This window comes from Oncorhynchus masou, chromosome 13 (assembly GCF_036934945.1).
Source record: "Oncorhynchus masou masou isolate Uvic2021 chromosome 13, UVic_Omas_1.1, whole genome shotgun sequence".
Taxonomy (NCBI): domain Eukaryota; kingdom Metazoa; phylum Chordata; class Actinopteri; order Salmoniformes; family Salmonidae; genus Oncorhynchus; species Oncorhynchus masou.
In genome coordinates, this window is record NC_088224.1 from 70403408 (window position 1) to 70425150 (window position 21743).

General features: G+C 43.9%; 1 protein-coding gene across 1 annotated transcript in view; it reads left to right on the forward strand.

Moving 5' to 3' along the window:
• cadm1b (cell adhesion molecule 1b) overlaps positions 1-21743 on the forward strand; it is a 181634-nt gene that overhangs the window by 105372 nt on the left and 54519 nt on the right. Inside the window, 1 exon segment of the mRNA XM_064984936.1 lies at positions 17203-17223. Within this exon segment, the coding sequence (XP_064841008.1) occupies positions 17203-17223 (21 nt within the window).

A 21743-nucleotide genomic window follows, 5' to 3' on the forward strand; every position in this document is an offset into this window, starting at 1 on the left:
AGTGCCTTGTTCAGTTGTGCCAATAACCTGCAGCTCTCATATCAGCCATCCCATCAACAGAGCAAACACAGTTTGTGGCTGGGCCTCACCTCATCTGGTACAGCTTGTTGGAGACAAACCACATCATAGAGAGAGACAATAGAGATGACATGACATGGTTGGTGGCACCTTAATTGGGGAGAACGGGTTCGAGGCAATGGCTGGAGAGGAATAGCTGGAATGATATCAAATACATCAAACTCATGGTTTCCATGGGTTTGATGCCATTCCATTTACTCCATTCCAGACATTATTAAGAGTTGTTTTCCCCTCAGCTGCTTCCACTGCCAGTCTGCACAGAGCTATATCAACCCAGAGCATCGGACTGCTCTCTCTACCATATCACCAAATTTCTGTCGCTCTGGATCATTACACCGGATCATTATTCCGGATCATCGCAGCTCGCTAGCAGCAAACGAGTGGCTACTGTTAGCTAACGCCTCTGTCCCAAAGATAGCACTAGCTAGCCTTGAGCTAGGCCCATATACCAGCTAATTCTAGGGCTACAATACCTCCTTTGCCAATTGATCTGGACCCTTTATTGTCGACAGGGAGCACTACCGATCCATCATGACTGGACTGCCGACGTGATCGCCCGATGTGGTCTCAACTGGCTATTCTGTTACGATATCGCCGCAGAACCATCTACTAGCCCCGGCCCGCTAACTTTTCTGAATGCTGTGTCCCCTGCTCGCCTAACGTAGTAAAGACAACCAAACGGCACCCTGACTCACCTATTGCTGCTCTTTTGACTCTATGATCACTTGGCTACACAGCGGATGCTCCCTGGACTGTTTCAATAACATGGTACCTCATTTTGTTTACCTGTCGGTCCCAGCCTCGAACTCAGGTCCTGTATGTACCTAACTGACCAGCTCTGCCCATTCATCACAATTTACCCGTTGTTGTCTTAGCTCTCCTGATCAACACCTGTGATTGCTTTATGCCTCTCTCTAATGTCAATATGCCTTGTCTACTGCTGTCTTGGCTAGTTTTAATTGTTTTATTTCAATGTAGAGCCCTCAGTCCCACTCAAAATGCCTTAGATAGCACTTTCGTCCCACCCCAGACACATGCGGAGGAGAACTCACCGAGGTTAACTGATGCCTCCAGAGACGAAACCTCTCTCATCGTTACGCAACGCATAGGTTTACCTCCACTGTACTCACATCTTACCATAACCTTGTCTGTACATTATGCCTTGAATCTATTCTTCCGCACCCAGAAATCTGGTCCTTTATTCTCTGTCCCCAACGCACTAGAAGACCAGTTCTTATAGCCTTTAGCCATACCCTTATCCTACTCCTCCTCTATTCCTCTGGTGATGTAGAGGTTAACCCAGGCCCTGTAGCCCCCAGTTCCACTCCTATTCCCCAGGCACTATCATTTGTTGACTTCTGTAACTGTAAAAGCCTTGGTTTCATGCATGTTAATATCAGAAGCCTCCTCCCTAAGTTAGTCTTTTTCACTGCTTTAGCACAATCTGCCAACCCCGATGTCCTAGCTGTGTCTGAATACTTGCTTAGGAAGGCCACCAAAAATTCTGAAAATTCCATCCCCAACTACAACATTTTCCTCCAAAATAGAACTGCCAAAGGGGGTGGAGTTGCAATCTACTGCAGAGACAGCCTGCAGAGTTCTGTCATGCTATCCAGGTCTGTGCCCAAACAGTTTGAGCTTCTACTTTTAAAAATCCACCTTTCCAGAAATAAGTCTATCACTGTAGCTGCTACAGACCCCCCTCAGCCGTCAGCTGTGCCCTGGACACCATCTGTGAATGAATTGCCCCCCATTTAACTTCAGAATTTGTACTGTTAGGGGACCTAAACTGGGATATGCTTAACACACCGGCCATCCTACAATCTAAGCTAGATGCCCTCAATCTCACCCAAATTATCATGGAACCTACCAGGTACAACCCCAAATCCGTAAACACGGGAACCCTCAAAGATAAAATCCTGTCCAACCTGCCCTCTAAATACACCTCTGCTGTCTTCAACCAGGATCTCAGTGATCACTGCTTCATTGCCTGCTCCGTAATGGGTCCGCAGTCAAACGACCACCCCTCATCACTGTCAAAAGCTCCCTAAAACACTTCAGCGAGCCGGCCTTTCTAAATTACCTAGTCCGGGTATCCTGGAAGGATATTGACCTCATTCTGTCAGTAGAGGATGCCTAGTTATTCTTTAAAAGTGCTTTCCTAGGGCCTCCCGGGTGGCGCAGTGGTTAAGGGCGCTGTACTGCAGCGCCAGCTGTGCCACCAGAGACTCTGGGTTTGTCCCCAGGCTCTGTCGTAACCGGCCGCGACCGGGAGGTCCGACACATTGGTGCGGCTGGCTTCCGGGTTGGATGTGTTAAGAAGCAGTGCGGCTTGGTTGAGTTGTGTATCGGAGGACGCATGACTTTCAACCTTCGTCTCTCCCGAGCCCGTACGGGAGTTGTAGCGATGAGACATGATAGTAGCTACTAACAATGGGATACTACGAAAAAGGGGTAACAAAAATATATATAAAAAAATTGCTTTCCTCACCAACTTAAATAAGCATTCCCCATTCAAAAAATGTAGAACCAGGAACAGATATAGCCCTTGGTTCACTCCAGACCTGAGTGCCCTTGACAAGCACAAAAACATCCTGTGGCATTCTGCATTTGCATCGAATTGCCCCCACGATATGCAACTTTTCAGGGAAGTTAGGAACAATTAGGAAAGCAAAGGCAAGCTTTTTCAAACAGAAATTTGCATCCTGTAGCACAAACTCTAAAAAGTTCTGGGACACTGTAAAGTCCATGGAGAATAAGAGCACCACCTCCCAGCTGCCCGCTGCGCCGAGGCAGTGGGCAGCTGTCACCACCGATAAATCCCCGATAATTGAGAATTTCAAGGAGTATTTTTCTACGGCTGGCCATACTTTCCACCTGGCTACCCCTACCCCGGTCAACAGCTCTGCACCCCCCACAGCAACCTGCCCAAGCCTCCTCCATTTCTCCTTCACCCAAATCCAGATAGCCGATGTTCTGAAAGAGCTGCAAAATCTGGACACCTATAAATCAGCCGGGCTAGATAATCTGGACCCTCTCTTTCTAAAATTATCCTCCGCAATTGTTGCAACCCCTATTACTAGCTTGTTCAACCTGCCTGTTGTCCAGACCTCTGGCAGTCTCTATATGGGGGTGCCACAGGGTTCAATTCTCGGGCCGACACTTTTCTCTGTATACATCAATGATGTTGCACTTGCTGCTTGTGATTCTCTGATCCACCTCTACGCAGAAGACACCATTTTGTATACTTCTGGCCTTTCTTTGGACACTGTGTTAAGAAACCTCCAGATAAGCTTCAATGCCATAGAACTCTCCTTCCGTGGCCTCCAACTGCTCTTAAATGCAAGTAAAACTAAATGCATGCTCTTCAACCGATCGCTGCCAGCACCTGCCCGCCCGTCTAGCATCACTACTCTGGACGGTTCTGACTTAGAATATGTGGACAACTACAAATCCCTAGGTGTCTGGTTAGACTGTAAACTCTCCTTCCATACTCACATCAAGCATCTCTAATCCAAAGTTAAATCTAGAATCGGCTTCCTATTTCGCAAACAAAGCATCCTTCACTCATGCTGCCAAACATACCTTCGTAAAACTGACTATCCTACCGATCCTTGACTTCAGTGATGTCATTTTTCAAAATAGCCTCCAACACTCTACTCAGTAAATTTGATGCAGTCTATCACAGTGCCATCCGTTTTATCACCAAAGCCCCATATACAACACACCACTGCGACCTGTATGCTCTCGTTGGCCCTCACTTCATATTCGTAGCCAAACCCACTGGCTCCAGGTCATCTATAAGTCTTATCTAGGTAAAGCCCAGCCTTATCTCAGCTTACTGGTCACCATAGCAGCACCTACCCATAGCATGCGCTCCAGCAGGTATATTTCACTGGTCACCCCCAAAGCCAATTCCTCATTTGGTTGCCTTTCCTTCCAATTCTCTGCTGCCAATGACTGGAACAAACTGCAAAAATCACTGAAGCTGTAGACTCATATCTCCCTCACTAACTTTAAGCATCAGCTGTCAGAGGAGCTTACAGATCATAGCCCATCTGTCAATAGCCCACCCAACTACCTCATCCCCATATTTTTTCTTCTTCTTTGCACCCCAGTATCTCTACTTGCACATTCATCTTCTGCACATCTATCACTCCAGTTTTGGAGTTGAATTCAATTTTTTTTGCCACTATGTGTCACGTTCTGACCTTAGTTCCTTTGTTATGTCTTTGTTTTAGGTTGGTCAGGGCGTGAGTTGGGGTGGGTTGTCCATATTCTTTTTTCTGTGTTTGACCTAGTATGGTTCTCAATCAGAGGCAGGTGTCGTTAGTTGTCTCTGATTGAGAATCATATTTAGGTAGCATTTTCCCACCTGTGTTTCGTGGGTGTTTATTTTCTGTCTTTGTGTATGTCACCAGACAGGATTGTTTCGTTTCGTATCATTCTCGATGTTATTTTCGTTTTAGTGTTCTGAGTTGAATAAATAGTCCCATGTTCTTTTTTCTATGTGTTTGGCCTAGTATGGTTCTCAATCAGAGGCAGGTGTTGTTCATTGTCCCTGATTGAGAATCAAACTTAGGTAGCCTGTTTCCCCCATTTTAGTTGTGGGTGATTATTTTCTGTTTAGGTTGTTTCCCTGACAGAACTGTGCGCTTTCGTTTTCTCCGTTTCTCCGTTTCCTCATTTTGTTTGAGTGTTTTTGTGAACATTAAATATGAACAACGTTACACTATGGCCTATTTATTGCCTTACCTCCTTAATCTTACTTCATTTGCACACACTGTATGTATACTTTTCTATTGTGTTATTGACTGTACGTTTGTTTATCCCATGTGTAACTCTGTGGTGTTGTTTGTGCCGCACTGCTTTGCTTTATTTTGGCCAGGCTGCAGTTGTAAATGAGAACTTGTTCTCAACTGGCCTACCTGGTTAAATAAAGGTGGGAAAAAAACAACTGCTGTCAGCTAATGAGACTCACATAGTAATCTGTGAGTGACATGTTTTCCAGTTACCCCATGTCACCCTATAGCTGAGAAGATAAGTGAGAAGTGCTTCTATACTGGCTGTGTACCAGGTGGAGCGCCCTCTAAACAGAGAAGAAAATGGAGTAGCTTACACACTGTATACCCACCAAAGCAATCAATACCTGTAAATGCATTCATCTCAACCCCATTGCCATATGGCTATTCTATATGTGTCTTTGGGGGACAGGTTTAACTGACGACAACACTAGCTTGAGTGATAGTTGTTGTGAATGTGAGTAGTGCTGTGTGTGTGTGTGTGTGTGTGTGTGTGTGTGTGTGTGTGTGTGTGTGTGTGTGTGTGTGTGTGTGTGTGTGTGTGTGTGTGTGTGTGTGTGTGTGATTTTATAGCCTGTCAGAGCAGCACATCAGCAGTGGTAATGGGCGGTCCCTGTGGAGGGCAGACTGGCAGGCAGGTAATGATCAAAGAGTCTGTTTCCTGTGCCTCATGTTGGGGTGCATCTGTCCCCCTGTGCCTTCACTTTTTAATGGGCTCAGTCTGACTGCACCTAGCGCTAACTCATCACACACGTACACACACAAACACACATACACACACACACATACAAACACACATAAACTTACCCACATGCCAGACATGCACCCACACAATAAATCACTGAACTCTTCCCGCCTGTACACTCTCTCACTCCATCTCAACCTCTCCATGTCATCTGAACCACATCGTACACCATAAAATATCAATCTGGTGGGGGAGTGAACAGTTATAGTCAGTCCCATGCATCTCTTTCTATGTCTCTCTCTATGTGTCGCTTTCTCTCCCTCCCTGCCAGTCTGTGAGCATGCAGCCTCTCTCTCTAACTCAAAAGCCAAGCCACTCAGTGTTCTCTCTCCCTCAATCATGTGTCTGCTGTTTTCCAATGGATATCCAAATGGAAGAGCACCTGCTTTGCTCAGCTTAGCATATTTAAAATAAAATAAAATGCATTTAACCTTTATTTAACTAGGTAAGTCAGTTAAGAACAAATTCTTATTTACAATGACAGCCTAGGAACATTAAACATGGAGAAGATTTTAACTGCAGTGCTGTAGTATGTGCGTAGCACATGCATGTGTCCGTGTGTATGCATACTCTCTGAGCAAGTCCCCATGTGCACCATGTGTGAACCGCTGATTGGCAGACTTGTCGTGAGCTGGATGTGCTCGCCATCAGGGGCAAATTAACAAGCAATTAACCAGCGTTCAGGTAATTACCCAGCCAATCAAATGAAACCAACTCAATGCAGGTAGTAGTGGGAGCATGATGAGCAGATTGAATCATTCATTGGCAACGCTACCTTTATGCACACTCAGATGGCATCGCTGCGATCTACTTTTTAGCTCAGGCAGAAATCCTAAAAAAAGTAATTTAATTCTTAATTCTATGTTTCAGTTATTTTAAATCACACCATTGTTTATAGTTGGATTATATTTTCTCTTTACCTCAAACAATTAGTATGCTCTTACAGCAGTTGGTGTTACTTAAGATACAGTGCCTTGCGAAAGTATTTGCCCCCTTGAACTTTGCGACCTTTTGCCACATTTCAGGCTTCAAACATAAAGATATAAAACTGTATTTTTTTGTGAAGAATCAACGACAAGTGGGACACAATCATGAAGTGGAACGACATTTATTGGATATTTCAAACTTTTTTAACAAATCAAAAACTGAAAAATTTGGTGTGCAAAATTATTCAGCCCCTTTACTTTCAGTGCAGCAAACTCTCTCCAGAAGTTCAGTGAGGATCTCTGAATGATCCAATGTTGACCTAAATGACTAATGATGATAAATACAATCCACCTGTGTGTAATCAAGTCTCCGTATAAATGCACCTGCACTGTGATGTGTGCACCTGCACTGTGATGTGTGTCTCAGAGGTCCGTTAAAAGCGCAGAGAGCATCATGAAGAACAAGGAACACACCAGGCAGGAAGTTTAAAGCCGGATTTGGATACAAAAAGATTTCCCAAGCTTTAAACATCCCAAGGAGCACTGTGCAAGCGATAATATTGAAATGGAAGGAGTATCAGACCACTGCAAATCCACCAAGACCTGGCCGTCCCTCTAAACTTTCAGCTCATACAAGGAGAAGACTGATCAGAGATGCAGCCAAGAGGCCCATGATCACTCTGGATGAACTGCAGAGATTTACAGCTGAGGTGGGAGACTCTGTCCATGGGACAACAATCAGTCGTATATTGCACAAATATGGCCTTTATGGAAGAGTGGCAAGAAGAAAGCCATTTCTTAAAGATATCCATAAAAAGTGTTGTTTAAAGTTTGCCACAAGCCACCTGGGAGACACACCAAACATGTGGAAGAAGGTGCTCTGGTCAGATGAAACAAAAATGTAACTTTTTGGCAACAATGCAAAACGTTATGTTTGGCGTAAAAGCAACACAGCTCATCACCCTGACCACACCATCCGCATTGTCAAACATGGTGGTAGCATCATGGTTTGGGCCTGCTTTTCTTCAGCAGGGACAGGGAAGATGGTTAAAATTGATGGGAAGATGGATGGAGCCAAATACAGGACCATTCTGGAAGAAAACCTGATGGAGTCTGCAAAAGACCTGAGACTGGGACGGAGATTTGTCTTCCAACAAGACAATGATCCAAAACATAAAGCAAAATCTACAATGGAATGGTTCAAAAATAAACATATCCAGGTGTGAGAATGGCCAAGTCAAAGTCCAGACCTGAATCCAATCGGGAATCTGTGGAAAGAACTGAAAACTGCTGTTCACAAATGCTCTCCATCCAACCTCACTGAGCTCGAGCTGTTTTGCAAGGAGGAATGGGAAAACATTTCAGTCTCTCGATGTGCAAAACTGATAGAGACATACCCCAAGCGACTTACAGCTGTAATCGCAGCAAAAGGTGGCGCTACAAAGTATTAACTTAAGGGGGCTGAATAATTTTACACACCCAATTTTTCAGTTTTTGATTTGTTAAAAAAGTTTGAAATATCCAATAAATGTCGTTCCACTTCATATGATTGTGTCCCACTTGTTGTTGATTCTTCACAAAAAAAATACAGTTTTATATCTTTATGTTTGAAGCCTGAAATGTGGCAAAAGGTCGCAAAGTACAAGGGGGTCTGTACATTTCCTAACTGAACTAGAGGGTTCAACTCCAGGTTAGAGCATACTATTGTGTCTATTGAAAGTTAATGCATTACAATAATGGCAATATTCACTTTTTATTTTATTTACCTTTATTTAACTAGGCAAGTCAATTAAGAACAAATTCTTATTTTCAATGACGGCCTAGGAACAGTGGGTTAACTGCCTGTTCAGGGTCAGAACGACATATTTGTACCTTGTCAGCTCGGGGTTTTGAACTACCCTGCCGGCCCAGATGTCAACTGACATCACCCTCTTTGGGGTCCCATATTTTATACTAACCAATAATTAGCTTTCACCTTCAGAGTATTTTTGTCTAATAGTGAAATCGAAGCTGACCTGTTATGCAGAGTGCAGGTTTTGATTTGCTTTGGCAGCTGATTCATCAGAAAACCCCAGAAAGGGAATTTCATAAATGGGAGGGGATAAGCGTATAGCTGCTGTCAACATAAGATGATTGATAGTCATTTGTTTTGCCCTTATAATACAACTTAAACTATTCGACCATTCATCAAAGGAGGAATTTCCAGGGTGTCTCTACAAAGCTCACTAAAAATAATACATTTTCTTGATGCCATGAGCCTGCTAAGCGCTAATATGAAATATTCATGTGGGTCCAGAGTAAATCATATGGCCATTGGCACACATTTAGAGACCGCTCTGTGTGGAGGGGAGGAAATGTCAGGCTGTGAAGTCCTATATTAGCCTGCCGTTGTGAATTTACTATAGTTGCCATTTGGCTCAGTCACTTCAAATATATCTTTGTTTCAATCAATACACTCTGTAAAACACTGGTGCACATTGCAGTATCTGCATAATCCTAGAGTTAGTCCCTACTAGCAGTCTTTCCCATACATATACTGTACATGCCACATGATGTTAAGATTTTTTTATTCTACGTTGGAGTGCTGTCAGTCACAATTGTCTTCCTCTTTTCACTGCTGACACTATGCGTCTGCTGCCACATGCTATCGCTTTTGTGTTAGATTGCAATGTGCCTATCGTATGAACGTGTAGGTGTTTGACTTGATATGTACCAGTACGTGAACCAGTTATTTTATTCACTGTAGTGTATTTGCATTGGTCATTGGATTTACGACACAAGACATATGTTTTTATCTGTATGCCTAGCTATTCAGGTGTAGGATCTTAATTAAATCACCCTTTTGCAGGAGAACTTTCCTGCAATGAAAGACATGTAAAAGGTGTAGTGTATTTGAGATTTAAAAAGGTTTCTGAAGTTTGTAATTTCCACTGAAATTTCAGTCTTGATTTTTTACCTCCAGAAAAATGTATCAACCCCTCCATTAATTATAATCCACATAATACTTCACATTTCCTGTTGCTGCAGGATTATTTTCCTGATGTAGCAAACTGTCTCAAATTAAGATCCTATATCTGTATACAAACATTGTATAATATGTTATACTGTGTTATAATGTGTTATCAGTAGTTACAGCAACACCAGACAGGAAACCTGAGTATTGCATCAGCTGATATTGCACCAATTAGATTCACTCTACCTTAATATTGCGGTGTATTTAGTCAACCAGGTGTTGCACCTTCATTCCCTGATGGCTGCCACATGCACGCTATGCATGGGTGTTCTTGGTGACATGTTATTGCTGTAGCATACATTGCTTGCCATGTATGTCTGTTTTCTGCTTCCCCACCACCCACCCCAGCCTCCACAGTTTAGACTGTGTTTTTGCTTCAGTCAGGGGGATTGGTATAACATACCTTGCTCACTGTCTATTACTATAGTTATCTTATCATTATGCATGCTCTGGCAGTGAGATATCCCAAAGGAGCAGAGCCTGATGCCAAAAGTATCGTATTGCATGTATTGTAATCTTTTCTAATAAATGGTTAAACAAATATGTGGCTTTTCCTGTCGGTACCACTGTAAAAGGACAGTGTGCAGAATAGATCCATTTACTCAAATAGAGAGGGCAAATTCAACGGTGTACATTGTGAATCATTTGGAGCCGGGCAGGGAGACAGCCTTGCATTGGCAGCCATTTATAATCGTATTCATTTTCACACCACCACACACACACACATATTTCCCTCCAATCTCTGACTAATGGAGCTGGGGTTGGAGATGGTTCCATCAAGGTACACGGCCTCAGTTTACCTCCTTCACGCACCCGCACGCACACGCACACACACACACACACACGCACACGCACACGCGCGCACGCGCGCACACACACACACACACACACACACACACACACACACACACACACACACACACCTGATTGATAGCTGTGATTTGACTGTGAAAAAGGCATAGGAAATTGAAAAATGGAGGAAGAAGATTGGAAACAGTGTGCTCATTATAAACTCGCAGAAGAAACAAAAGGCCTTCTCTTCTCTTTTTTATTTTCTTTAGCTCCACACACATTGACAGCAGGTGTGTGTGACAGGTGTCTGATTGAGGCACACAAAATAAATGACACCTGAAAACAAATGGATGTATTTAGCGGTCCTGGATGCAGTTAGAGCTGTGGGCTGATGGATGTGATTATGAGAGTATGAGCACCGGGGCCAGGCACAGACAGAATGGGCACAGGTGCAACACAGAGAGAGAGGGAGAGGGAGAGAGGGGGGGGGGAGCAGCAGACATGTTATTGTGGGGATAAATAATCATCCATACATAGAATTAATGGTATGCCATAACCAAGGTCACCAGAAATGCCCACCGATGGAGATTGTATTTAATGTACTGTATCTGTCTCTGTAATACAGAGCCTCAATTTCATAGCATGCTCAGTGGTAAAGCTCACAACAGCTAACTGGATTTGTCATTATGTCATAACGAGGGAATTTTTAGATAACAGTTCGATAGCACATTTTGTCACGTTGTCTCAAAACTGAAATCTCACGGCTCATAGCCATACTCCATCACAATGCACATTTGTTTAGTTATCAAATAGTAATACCCTGTGTGATGGCTTTGTGTTTTCCATAATTGAGGCGAGGGAGTGTCTTGCCTGAGGTCCCAGTGGTTTAATATTCTGTGAGAGATTCCAGACAGTGAGTGGTGGTGTAGCAGCTGCCTCCTGACCCATCTCCAGCCCCTCTTACCCCCTCTGACCCCTGTCTCCTTGCTGGACAGGATGTGGAGATGACAGGCCTGTCAGAGGCTTCTACTGTTGTCCTAATTACCCCACGACACACAATCACAAACATGCATGTACACAAATGAACCCACACAAGCATATGCACGCGTACATGTACATACACACACATGCATACACACACAGACACATGCACGCAAGCACACACACACACATACACACACATCCCAATCTGTCCCGTCAGGCATCAGCACAGCGCTTGTATGCCCCTTGCATGGCACCACATTAGATAAAGGGGAAAAATGTCCCCATAACGAAAAGAAAATAACATTTCAAAATGTATGTAAAACATCACAGCTATAAAAAGATATGGCACATGGAAACCAAACGAGGGTGTTGTATGGTGATAGGTGGGATGGGCTGAGAGTGGCTGAGGGGTGGGATTAAAGAGGTTATGTTCGGTAATGTATTATTGTTACTGTATGTTATTGCTGTATGTAAAACTACCATGTATGTAAAATGTATGTACATGCAGCAGACAAGCTGTAAAAACAAAAAACAGATATGTGTCCTCCCCGAAGATAAAAAATAAAATAAAATAGAAAAGAGGCAATTATTACACACATATAAGACTCTTTCTAAGCTTTGATTTAAAAAAAAGCTGCATGTGAGTACAATGCAATCAGAGGCGAGCATTGAGTCAGAGCTTTGTGTGCTCTCCAGCGGCATGAACACTAACGCTCCTGCTGCCTCGCCTCCACCTGAGACCGGGTTGAAAAGAAGCAGGGCTCTGTGTGATCGCTCCCTCTGGAGCCAGATGGAAGACAGGGCTTTAGCTGAACAGACATGGTGAATAAGATGTGGTGTGTCTCAAGCATTCACTATGATCTGTTTCTCTATAAAGCCATGTGGTGTGTGGATGCATACATTGCGTATTGTAACGGCAGCCTTGAAATCAGTGCTTACCCAACCATTCGCGCCAACCATTCGTGCTAGCATAACACAATGCAGAATCATGCTTATACTGATATTGGTTGTTTTTTCAAGAACCATTTTAAATCTGTTTTGGATGACTGTGGGAGGCTGAGGTGTCACTGTAGTTGGATAATGGCTTCGGTTCCTTCTTCTTGTTGGATTGTTTTCTTGGGGGGAAAATGGTGTTCTGTGGTCATTTATATTTTGCTATGTCAAACACCAGAGTGACTTTGAAGTGTCATGGTGACATTGCTATAGTTTGTTGCTTTGTTGGTTTCTACGTTCATTTTTTATTAATAAAGGAGCCCCGTATTCTGTACAGATATACAGTACAGGCCTGTACAACATGCAGAGAAAGCTTTGTATGTGTGACATGTTTTAGAGTGAGAGATGGCAGTTGACGGGGCTGCTAGGCATCCAGTCAGAGGTTTGTATCTCTAACACAACCACAACCTGAGACAGGCAATGGCAGAGTTCTCTTTCAGCTTCTATATTTTCTGTTATTTCTGCTCTCAGAATGAAGTCATTACTTTTGTGTTACAGAGAGGACTTGAAGTTCTGATTGAAGAGCTTATTAACACGTATTGCTTTCAGACAAACATGATACAATATTCAGATCCTCACATACTTTAGCTTCCTTACCAACTAGCCCTTGAATACCAGAAACTCACACTGTGAACTCACCATGGGAGAATACTGTTCAGTCCCTCTGAATTGTTAGTTAGTTATCTGTGAATTTGTTAGTTAGTTATCTCTAACGTGCCAGGCTTCAACTGTGTGTGTGTGTGTGCACACATCTGCTGGCACGTGCACGTGTGTGTGTGTGTGTGTGTGTGTGTGTGTGTGTGTGTGTGTGTGTGTGTGTGTGTGTGTGTGTGTGTGTGTGTGTGTGTGTGTGTGTGTGTGTGTGTGTGTGTGTGTGTGCGTGTGTGCGTGTGTGTGTGTGTACGTGCGTGCAAACATGTGTGTGAGTGCGTGTGTGCATGCATACGTGTGTGTGTGTGTGTGCTTATGTGCTTGTGCTCAGGGGTTTGCTAAAGGCCCATATTAATATTCAGAGCATGAAATCAGGCATATCCAGTGAGAGGTTGTCACGGCTGAGCTCCAGTGTCTTTTTGTATGTTCCATGAATAAGGTGCAGTTAAACCTCCTCTGGCCATCGGGAAACTGTTTATGTGGGGATACATACATAATCCCCTTTGACTGCAGTATGACGGAACAGCCTGTAGATGTGTTCCTGGTAAGCCCACTTGATTAACATGTTACTGTCTGCCATGGAGACGAATTAGCCTGAGCATTCCCTGTGGTGCTATAGGTAAGTGTTTTCTCAGATATTCCACAGGCAACCAGATACCTGCATTAAGCCATATCTGACAAAACGGTGGGAGTACAGAGCAGCTCTCTCTGTTGAGCTGTAGCTGCTCTTGACACCTCCCTCTAAAGCGCTCTGCTGCAGGCAACTATACAGATAGCTGGGGTGTCACATTTTGTCCAGTGTTTGCACAGTGGACTACACTGAGTGTACAAAACATTAAGAACATATTCCTCATATTGAGTTGCACACCCCCCTTTTGCCCTCAGAACAGCCTCAATTCATCAGGGCATGTACTCTATAAGGTGTCGAAAGCGTTCCACAGGCTCATGTTGACTCCAATGCTGGCTGTATCAAGTTGGCTGTATGTCCTTTGGATGGTGGACCATTCTTGATACACACTGGAAACTTTAGCATTGTAGTACTTGACACAAACCAGTGCGCCTGGTACCTGCTACCATAACCTGTTCAAAAGCACCTAAATATTTGTCTTGCCCATTCACCCTCTGAATGGCACACATACACAATCCATGTCTCAATTGTCTCAAGGCTTAAAAAATATTTTAACCTGTCTCCTCCCCTTCATCTACACTGATTGCAGTGGATTTAATAAATTACATCAATAAGGGATCATAGATTTCACCTGGATTTACCTGGTCAGTCTATGTCATGGAAAGAGCAGGTGTCCATAATGTTTTGTACACTCAGTGTATATTATGGTATTTGACTTGAGTCTGAGACAAAGATTAAATGAACTCAGCAGGAGTGTGAGTGATTACTACAGTAATGACTTTCAAATCCCAGGTTTAATGTACAGTATTTCAATTGTTTCTAGCTGTTTATTTGTAGAACGTCCAACCCTAGAAGTAAACACAGGAGCGTGTGAGCATTTGTTGTGGTTAGACACTGGCTAAGACACCAATCCTAGAGGTCACAGAAGGTATCTGGACAGTGTTCAGACTTCTGAGAAAAGGTCTTAAACTATCTAATGGCTTGCTGTTTGGAAAATGATGACCACAGCAGCCAATCTGTGTTCCTTGGGTCTACTCAGCAGGTACAGGCTTTCCATCAAATTTATTTTAAGAAAAAGGTCTGCATCCCTCCACCCAACCTTTTAATTAAATGAAAGCACAGTGGGACACACACTCACTCACACACACACACACACACACACACACACACACACACACACACACACACTAGAGGGGAGGAGACTGCCTGGGCCGCACAGCACCCCAGCATCCTCCTCCTGCTGTCACCACACATGCGGTGTGAACACACACACTGATAACATGCGATAAGCTGCTGATCATGGCTGGAAATAAGAAGGAAAAATGTTTCCTCAAAGGAGGCCCATACATTTAATGACACCATGCCAGCATAGAGAGGGTATGTTACCTTTCCCCAACTGCTACTACCCAGCAGCCTGGAAAGAGAGGTTGCTCTCCTCCACACTCACAGAGAGAGACCGTCTGCAGCGATATCAGTCTGGCTCATAGAGTGTACTGCAGCTCTGTGGATTCACCCAGATGTCGTAGTATAGTATTGTCTAAAAGCATGAACATATTATCTAATGATCAGATAGTTTGCAGATTCTACTATCTGTCAGGTAATACACTACAAAGAACACTCGTTGACTGTCATTCTTATTCATACACTGGTTCATACACTGGTATATCAGACATTTGCAGATTCTGTCTAAGTCTAAGGAATATGGGTTAGGAGAGTAGGAGAGCAGACCCAGACAAGGACAGGCTTTATTTGGAGGACGGTGGGCCTGTCTGGCCTCATCCTCTATGATTGACAGATTGCGGTGGAGGCCGCCACTTGCAGGGAATAGCATCACACGCATTTCCCCTGAAATCTGTCTATCAGTGCTGTCTAAGCAGAGCGACAGCCATGACATCTAATCACAGCCTGGCTGGCACCTCATAACTCCTGCCTAATGTGCTCCAGGTACAGGGGAGTACAGGGGAGGGTAGGGGGGTAGCAGGGGCGCGCTGGGGACAAGAGACAAGACCAGCGGCTATTTATAATAGTCCTACACTATTCCCTATTAATACAGTTCTGAACTAGGCTGAGAAAACTGATATATATTACATCCTCACTCCTCATACTATAACAGAAATACAGACTTTCTATATGATTTATAATCTGAGATGTACCTATATTATTATGTGCTGGTTTGTGATTTGTCTCCTGTGAGGATTCATACAAGGCTGAGAAAGCATATCAAGGACATGCCTTCCATTCAGGTTAGGTCAAAGATGATAACTCAGGCAAGAAGACTAGTGTGTGCCTGCTTGCTCTTCACGAGGTGGTCCAATTAGATGTTAGCCTGCGTAATAGGCTTACCACTTAGAGCGGTGCTGTGAGTCCAGGATGCCCAGGGTGGTGCCGTAGGGAAAATGCCAGTCTCCCATGACCAGCTGGTGTGAGATGCCAGTCTCGGGCGACTGGCCACTGTTCCAAGCGGGCAAATTCTGGTGTGCCCCAGGGCTCTCAGGGGACCTTCACTCGGCAGAGGCTGCTCCAGCCCTGGGCTGGCAGGAATCTCAAACAGAGAGAGGCTGGGAAAAACAAAGTCCACAGATAGCTAACTATCTACCCCAGAGCTGCTCCATATTAATAGCCCCCAAATTGATTGAAACTTGGTTATAAAAAATACGGGGTTGTAAAGCTATACACTCTCAAATACTCAATCACTTTCAGGGAAGTATATTGGAATCTTCGGTATTGGAATTTTCGGTCGACACACTTTTGGGATTTATGCCAGCCTCTAAAATATAAGTGAGGAAGCACTAAAACCAATGGATTATGACTCATCCAAAATGAGATGAGTTTTGACAGAGTTACCTTCTGTGTGAATTATAAATGAATATGGGCCTCTGCTTACAATGTGTCCGTCTTATCATGAATATGGGCCTCTGCTTACAATGTGTCCGTCTTATCATGAATATGGGCCTCTGCTTACAATGTGTCCGTCTTATCATGAATATGAGCCTTTGCTTACAATGTGTCCGTCTTATCATGAATATGGGCCTCTGCTTACAATGTGTCCGTCTTATCATGAATATGGGCCTCTGCTTACAATGTGTCCGTCTTATCATGAATATGGGCCTCTGCTTACAATGTGTCCGTCTTATCATGAATATGGGCCTCTGCTTACAATGTGTCCGTCTTATCATGAATATGGGCCTCTGCTTACAATGTGTCCGTCTTATCATGAATATGGGCCTCTGCTTACAATGTGTCCGTCTTATCATGAATATGGGCCTCTGCTTACAATGTGTCCGTCTTATCATGAATATGGGCCTCTGCTTACAATGTGTCCGTCTTATCATGAATATGGGCCTCTGCTTACAATGTGTCTGTCTTATCATGAATATGAGCCTCTGCTTACAATGTGTCCGTCTTATCATGAATATGAGCCTCTGCTCACAATGTGTCCGTCTTATCATGAATATGAGCCTCTGCTTACAATGTGTCCGTCTTATCATGAATATGAGCCTCTGCTTACAATGTGTCCGTCTTATCATGAATATGAGCCTCTGCTTACAATTGTTCTGTCTTCCTTCTTTCCTTCTCTACTGCTGCAACAGGAGCCGCTGAGACCTTGTCAGGTACTTTTGATTTTCCTCTAATGTTCGTCTGACAATGTCTGATGCATTTGCTCACCCTGCTCTTTATTGATTTGTGTAAAGCATCGAGTTATGTGTTCATGTGCTGTGCAATGTCTACAATCATATGTCAATCTACTGCCAATTTGATTGTATTTGTATAGCACAGCTACAGTCGTGTGAATAGAAACCGTTTCAAATAAGACTATGTCAGATAGTGGCAGAGTACATTCTACATTCCCTGTTGTTATTGGCTACTGTCATTATGTTTACTATATGTGCATTATATTATTGTCTACATGTAGTTTTCTTTTGGTTGACACATGACTAGTATGTACAAAGTGACTATGGTAGCTGACACTAAACCGAAGGTGAACATTCTGTATTGTGAAAGCCCATGTCTAACACTACTACTACTACTACTAGGCTAGAAGCTCCCCTTGTCTCTCTATCACACTTAGGAAGACACATCAAGCACAAAGAGCCTCTAACCTGCCAGTACAGTGGAACATGAGATTGAGCAGTCCCCAACATTGATCTGCAGTGAACATGGCACAATCTGCATAAGATAATAGAGTACAGGAGAGATGCTTTTCTCTGTACATCTCTATTCAGACAAAGCCTTGTCAAAGCAGCATCCGACATCTGACATCACATCAGAAACATGATGAAACTTGAGTGAGAGATTGTTTTCAGAGATAAAAGAAATTACATTAGAAGGCCTAAAACATTAGAAATCTGCTACGATGCAGAGAAGCCTTGAAACAGTGAAGGTCTAATAATGTCCAATGATATTATGGCTTTTTACTCACAGATGTCCTTGAAAGAGCTTCCCTTCTTAGAGAGCAGGGCTTAATTACTGAGCTGGAGATGTATGTATCTCAAGGGGCAGAGAATAGGAGTGTGAGAAAGAGAGCCATTTTCAGTCATTCTTAATGCGCTAAGATAGATCCGGTCAGCTGGTCGGCTAGATAGCTAGGTCCGGCCGGCCAGATACACTACATACCAAAAGTATGTGGACACTTGCTCGTTGTACATCTCATTCCTAAATCATGGGAATTTATGGAATTGGTCCCACCATAGCTGCTAAAAAGCCTCCACTCTTCTGGGAAGGCACACCACTAGATGTTGAAACATTGCTGCGGGGTCTTGCTTGCATTCAGCCACAAGAGCATTAGTGAGGCTCACAGTCAGCGTTACAATTCATCCCAAAGGTGTTCGATGGGGTTGAGGCCAGTCAAGTTCTTCCACACCGATCTAGACACATCATTTCTTAATGGACCTCGCTTTGTGCACAGGGACATTGTCATGCTGAAACAGGAAAGAGTCTTCCCCCAAACTGTTGCCACAAAGTTGGAAGCACAGAATCATCTGGAATGCAATTGTATTCTGTAGCATTAAGATTTCCCTTCACTGGAACTAAGGGGCCCAGCCCGAACCATGAAAAACAGCCCCAGACCATTATTCTTCCTCCAACAAACTTTACAGTTGGCACTATGCATTGTGGCAGATAGCGTTCTCCTAGCATCCCCCAAACCCAGATTAGTCTGTCGGACTGCTAGATGGTGAAGTGTGATTCATCACTCCAGAGAATGCATTTCCACTGCTCCAGAGTCCAATGGCGGCGAGCTTTACACCACTCCAGCCGATGTTTGGCATTGCACATGGTGATCTTAGGCTTGTGTGCAGCTGGTCGGTCATGGAAACCCATTTCATGAATCTCCCGATGAACAGTTCTTGTGCTGACGTTGTTGCCAAAGACAATTTGGAACTCAGTAGTGTTGCAACTGAGGGCAGAAGAATTTTACGCGCTACGCGCTCCAGCACTCGGTTGTCCCATTCTGTGCATTTGTGTGGCCTGTCACTTTGCGGCTGAAGTCATTGTTGCTCCTAGAGTTTTCCACTTCACAATATAACGAACTGTCTTGTTGGAAAGGTGGCCTCCTATGACGGTGCCACGTTGAAAGTCAATGAGCTTTTCAGTAAGTTCATTATACTGTCAATGTTTGTCTATGGAGATTGCCTGGCTGTGTGCTCGATTTTATAAACCTGTTAGCAACTGGGGTGGCTGAAATAACCAAATCCACTAATTTGAAGGGGTGTCCACATACTATTGTGTAGGTTCGGCCAGATAGTTCTGTTTGGCCGACTGGCCAGATAGCGTTCACCGGCCAGATATCTAGGTAGTTCTGGCCGGTTAGATAGGTCCGGCCAGGTCCGGCTGGCCAGCGAGATAGGTAGCTCCGCCCAGCCAGATGGCTAATTGTAGGGCCTTCAAAGGTCTATGAACTTAACCAAGCTATCTGGCCGGCCGCACCTAGCTATCTGACTGAAAAGGCTGGATAGCTGGTTCTTCTTTGAAAAGGACAGGGCCGCTCCAGACATCGGTGACTCAGTGGAGAGGAATCAGGGGCCTGGCGCTGTCCTGCTTTCCACTGCCCCTTTCATGTCTTTTGATGAAAAAATTCAAAGAGAGAGAAGTTCAAAGAAAAAAGGAATTTGAATCAAAAGGTGCCTTTTCTTAACATCTGGGAAGGAATGAAGAGAGGAACTTCATTTCTCCCAACTTCTGAAAGTTAGCATCAGGGTTTCTTCTCGGTGTCTTGCATTATGAGCTGCTTGTTGATGAGGCCCATGTCAGACCGCTGATGTAACATCCCAGCGTTGAGTTCACAGACCTTTGAAGGCCCTGTAATTAATTATCTTTGACTGTGTCATTCAGTGTGTTCTGATAGAGGAACAGGAGGGCGGCCATGTGTGGCAATACTGGAGCGTCGCACTCCAAGACAGCTGCTGGAAGGAGTGTGAATTTATCAACCAGTCATCTGCGCCCTGCCTTGTCTCAGCCCACCTCTCTCTCTCTCTCTCCCGCCACCAGGAATTAATGACTGCCTCTCCTCATTTGTACCCAATCATGACCAGGATGCTGAGGCAATTGAAAATGTTTACTAGAATTGCAAAAACCCCTCCATGTTCCGTAAAGTGGCCTGTTTTCCCTTTGATGGGATTGCTAATCACAGCGCCGTTATTTATGTGTGTTTTGAATTGGAGATGAGCCAGGGATAATGGACAGCACTCAACCCTGCTAAGGGCTGCTGAAACCTTATGGATATTTTCACTAGCAGTCATGTTCCAGAATAACCTAGCTTTGAGGCTCCTTCATGTTGCTGTTTTGACTGCCAGCTATATTACTTTAACAAAACTGAAATCAAAACAGACTTCAAAACATACTGTGGGCTCCTCTGCTGGGGTAGGCCTACTTACTCTAAGTATGTCAGAGCTGCCTTTCAGGTTTCAGTCAGACACCCTCCATTTAATTACACACTTCCATATTCCAACATTGGAGCACACTTAATAAACATGAATTTTATTGTGTTATAAGGAGTTAATTATCAACCAAGTATTTTGCTATGCTCTAGTAGTCCACTATACATTCACACTTCAGAGGGAGTTGAAAACAGAGGCTTTTCTAATGATAATAGGTGGATTCCTCAAACATCACAGATACTCAATTAAGACAGTTTAAAAACAGCACACTTCAATTAAAACAAGTCTTTCCTTACGATAAGATAATAATAAGATAACACTCAAATACCTCAAGATACTACCTATTTAGTACAGAATGTACTGTACTCCGCTCAATATCTGCTCAATATCAATGTCCATTTTCAGTCCTCACTTGATGAACCAATATCTGTGATGTGGAATGAAATGAAAGGTGTATTGCTACATGCAGGTCTGGGGTGTATTTCTCCACAGGAGGTTCATTTCTTGCTGCTCGCTTCATTCTCTCAGCTCATTTGAATCCTGTTAGTTTGGCTGTCTATTCCCATTATCACTATCTGAAAAGGCAGGTGCTTTTTTTCCACTTTGTAAATGTCAGCCCAGTTTGGAGGTGTCTGACAACTCAGGCATGCAAATGTGCCATGGATGTTTCTTCGGGCTATTGCTGGGAGTCTTGTTCCTCTCCTGGTGCTAATCCAAGGCGTTTAAAAGCATTTTCCATTCTTCTTTTTATGCCTTTTGGCTCCTGCCGGATAAATATAGCACAAGATGACTTTTGATTTACCCTCTCTCTCACCCGGAAGGCTGAAAACAAACCTTTTTTCTTTCTCAAACCCAAATGGATGCTTGGTTTCAGGCTTTAATGATGAGGGCAGAGTTCTGTGAAAATAATGACCAGGTAGGCAGCCACAGGTGTGGATATACGCAGTCAGTGGCTGACTCAGTGGCTGACAAGGCTGTGATTCCTAAGAGATGGAGACTAAAGCCCTGTGCTCACAGACTCAGATGGAGAGCTATAATTCAGCTCTGTCTGTCTGTCTGTCTGTCTCTCTCTCTCTCTTTCTCTCTCTCTCTCTCTCTCTCTCTCTTGGCTTCCCTCTCTCTCTTCCACCTTCCCTCTCTTTCCTACCTCTCTCTTTCTCTCTCTCTCTCTCTCTCCCTCCATTGTTCTGTGTGTATGAGAGGTAGTGCTTACAACCCATCTGGCAGAGAGTCACTGGACCCACTCTGAGCTGAGA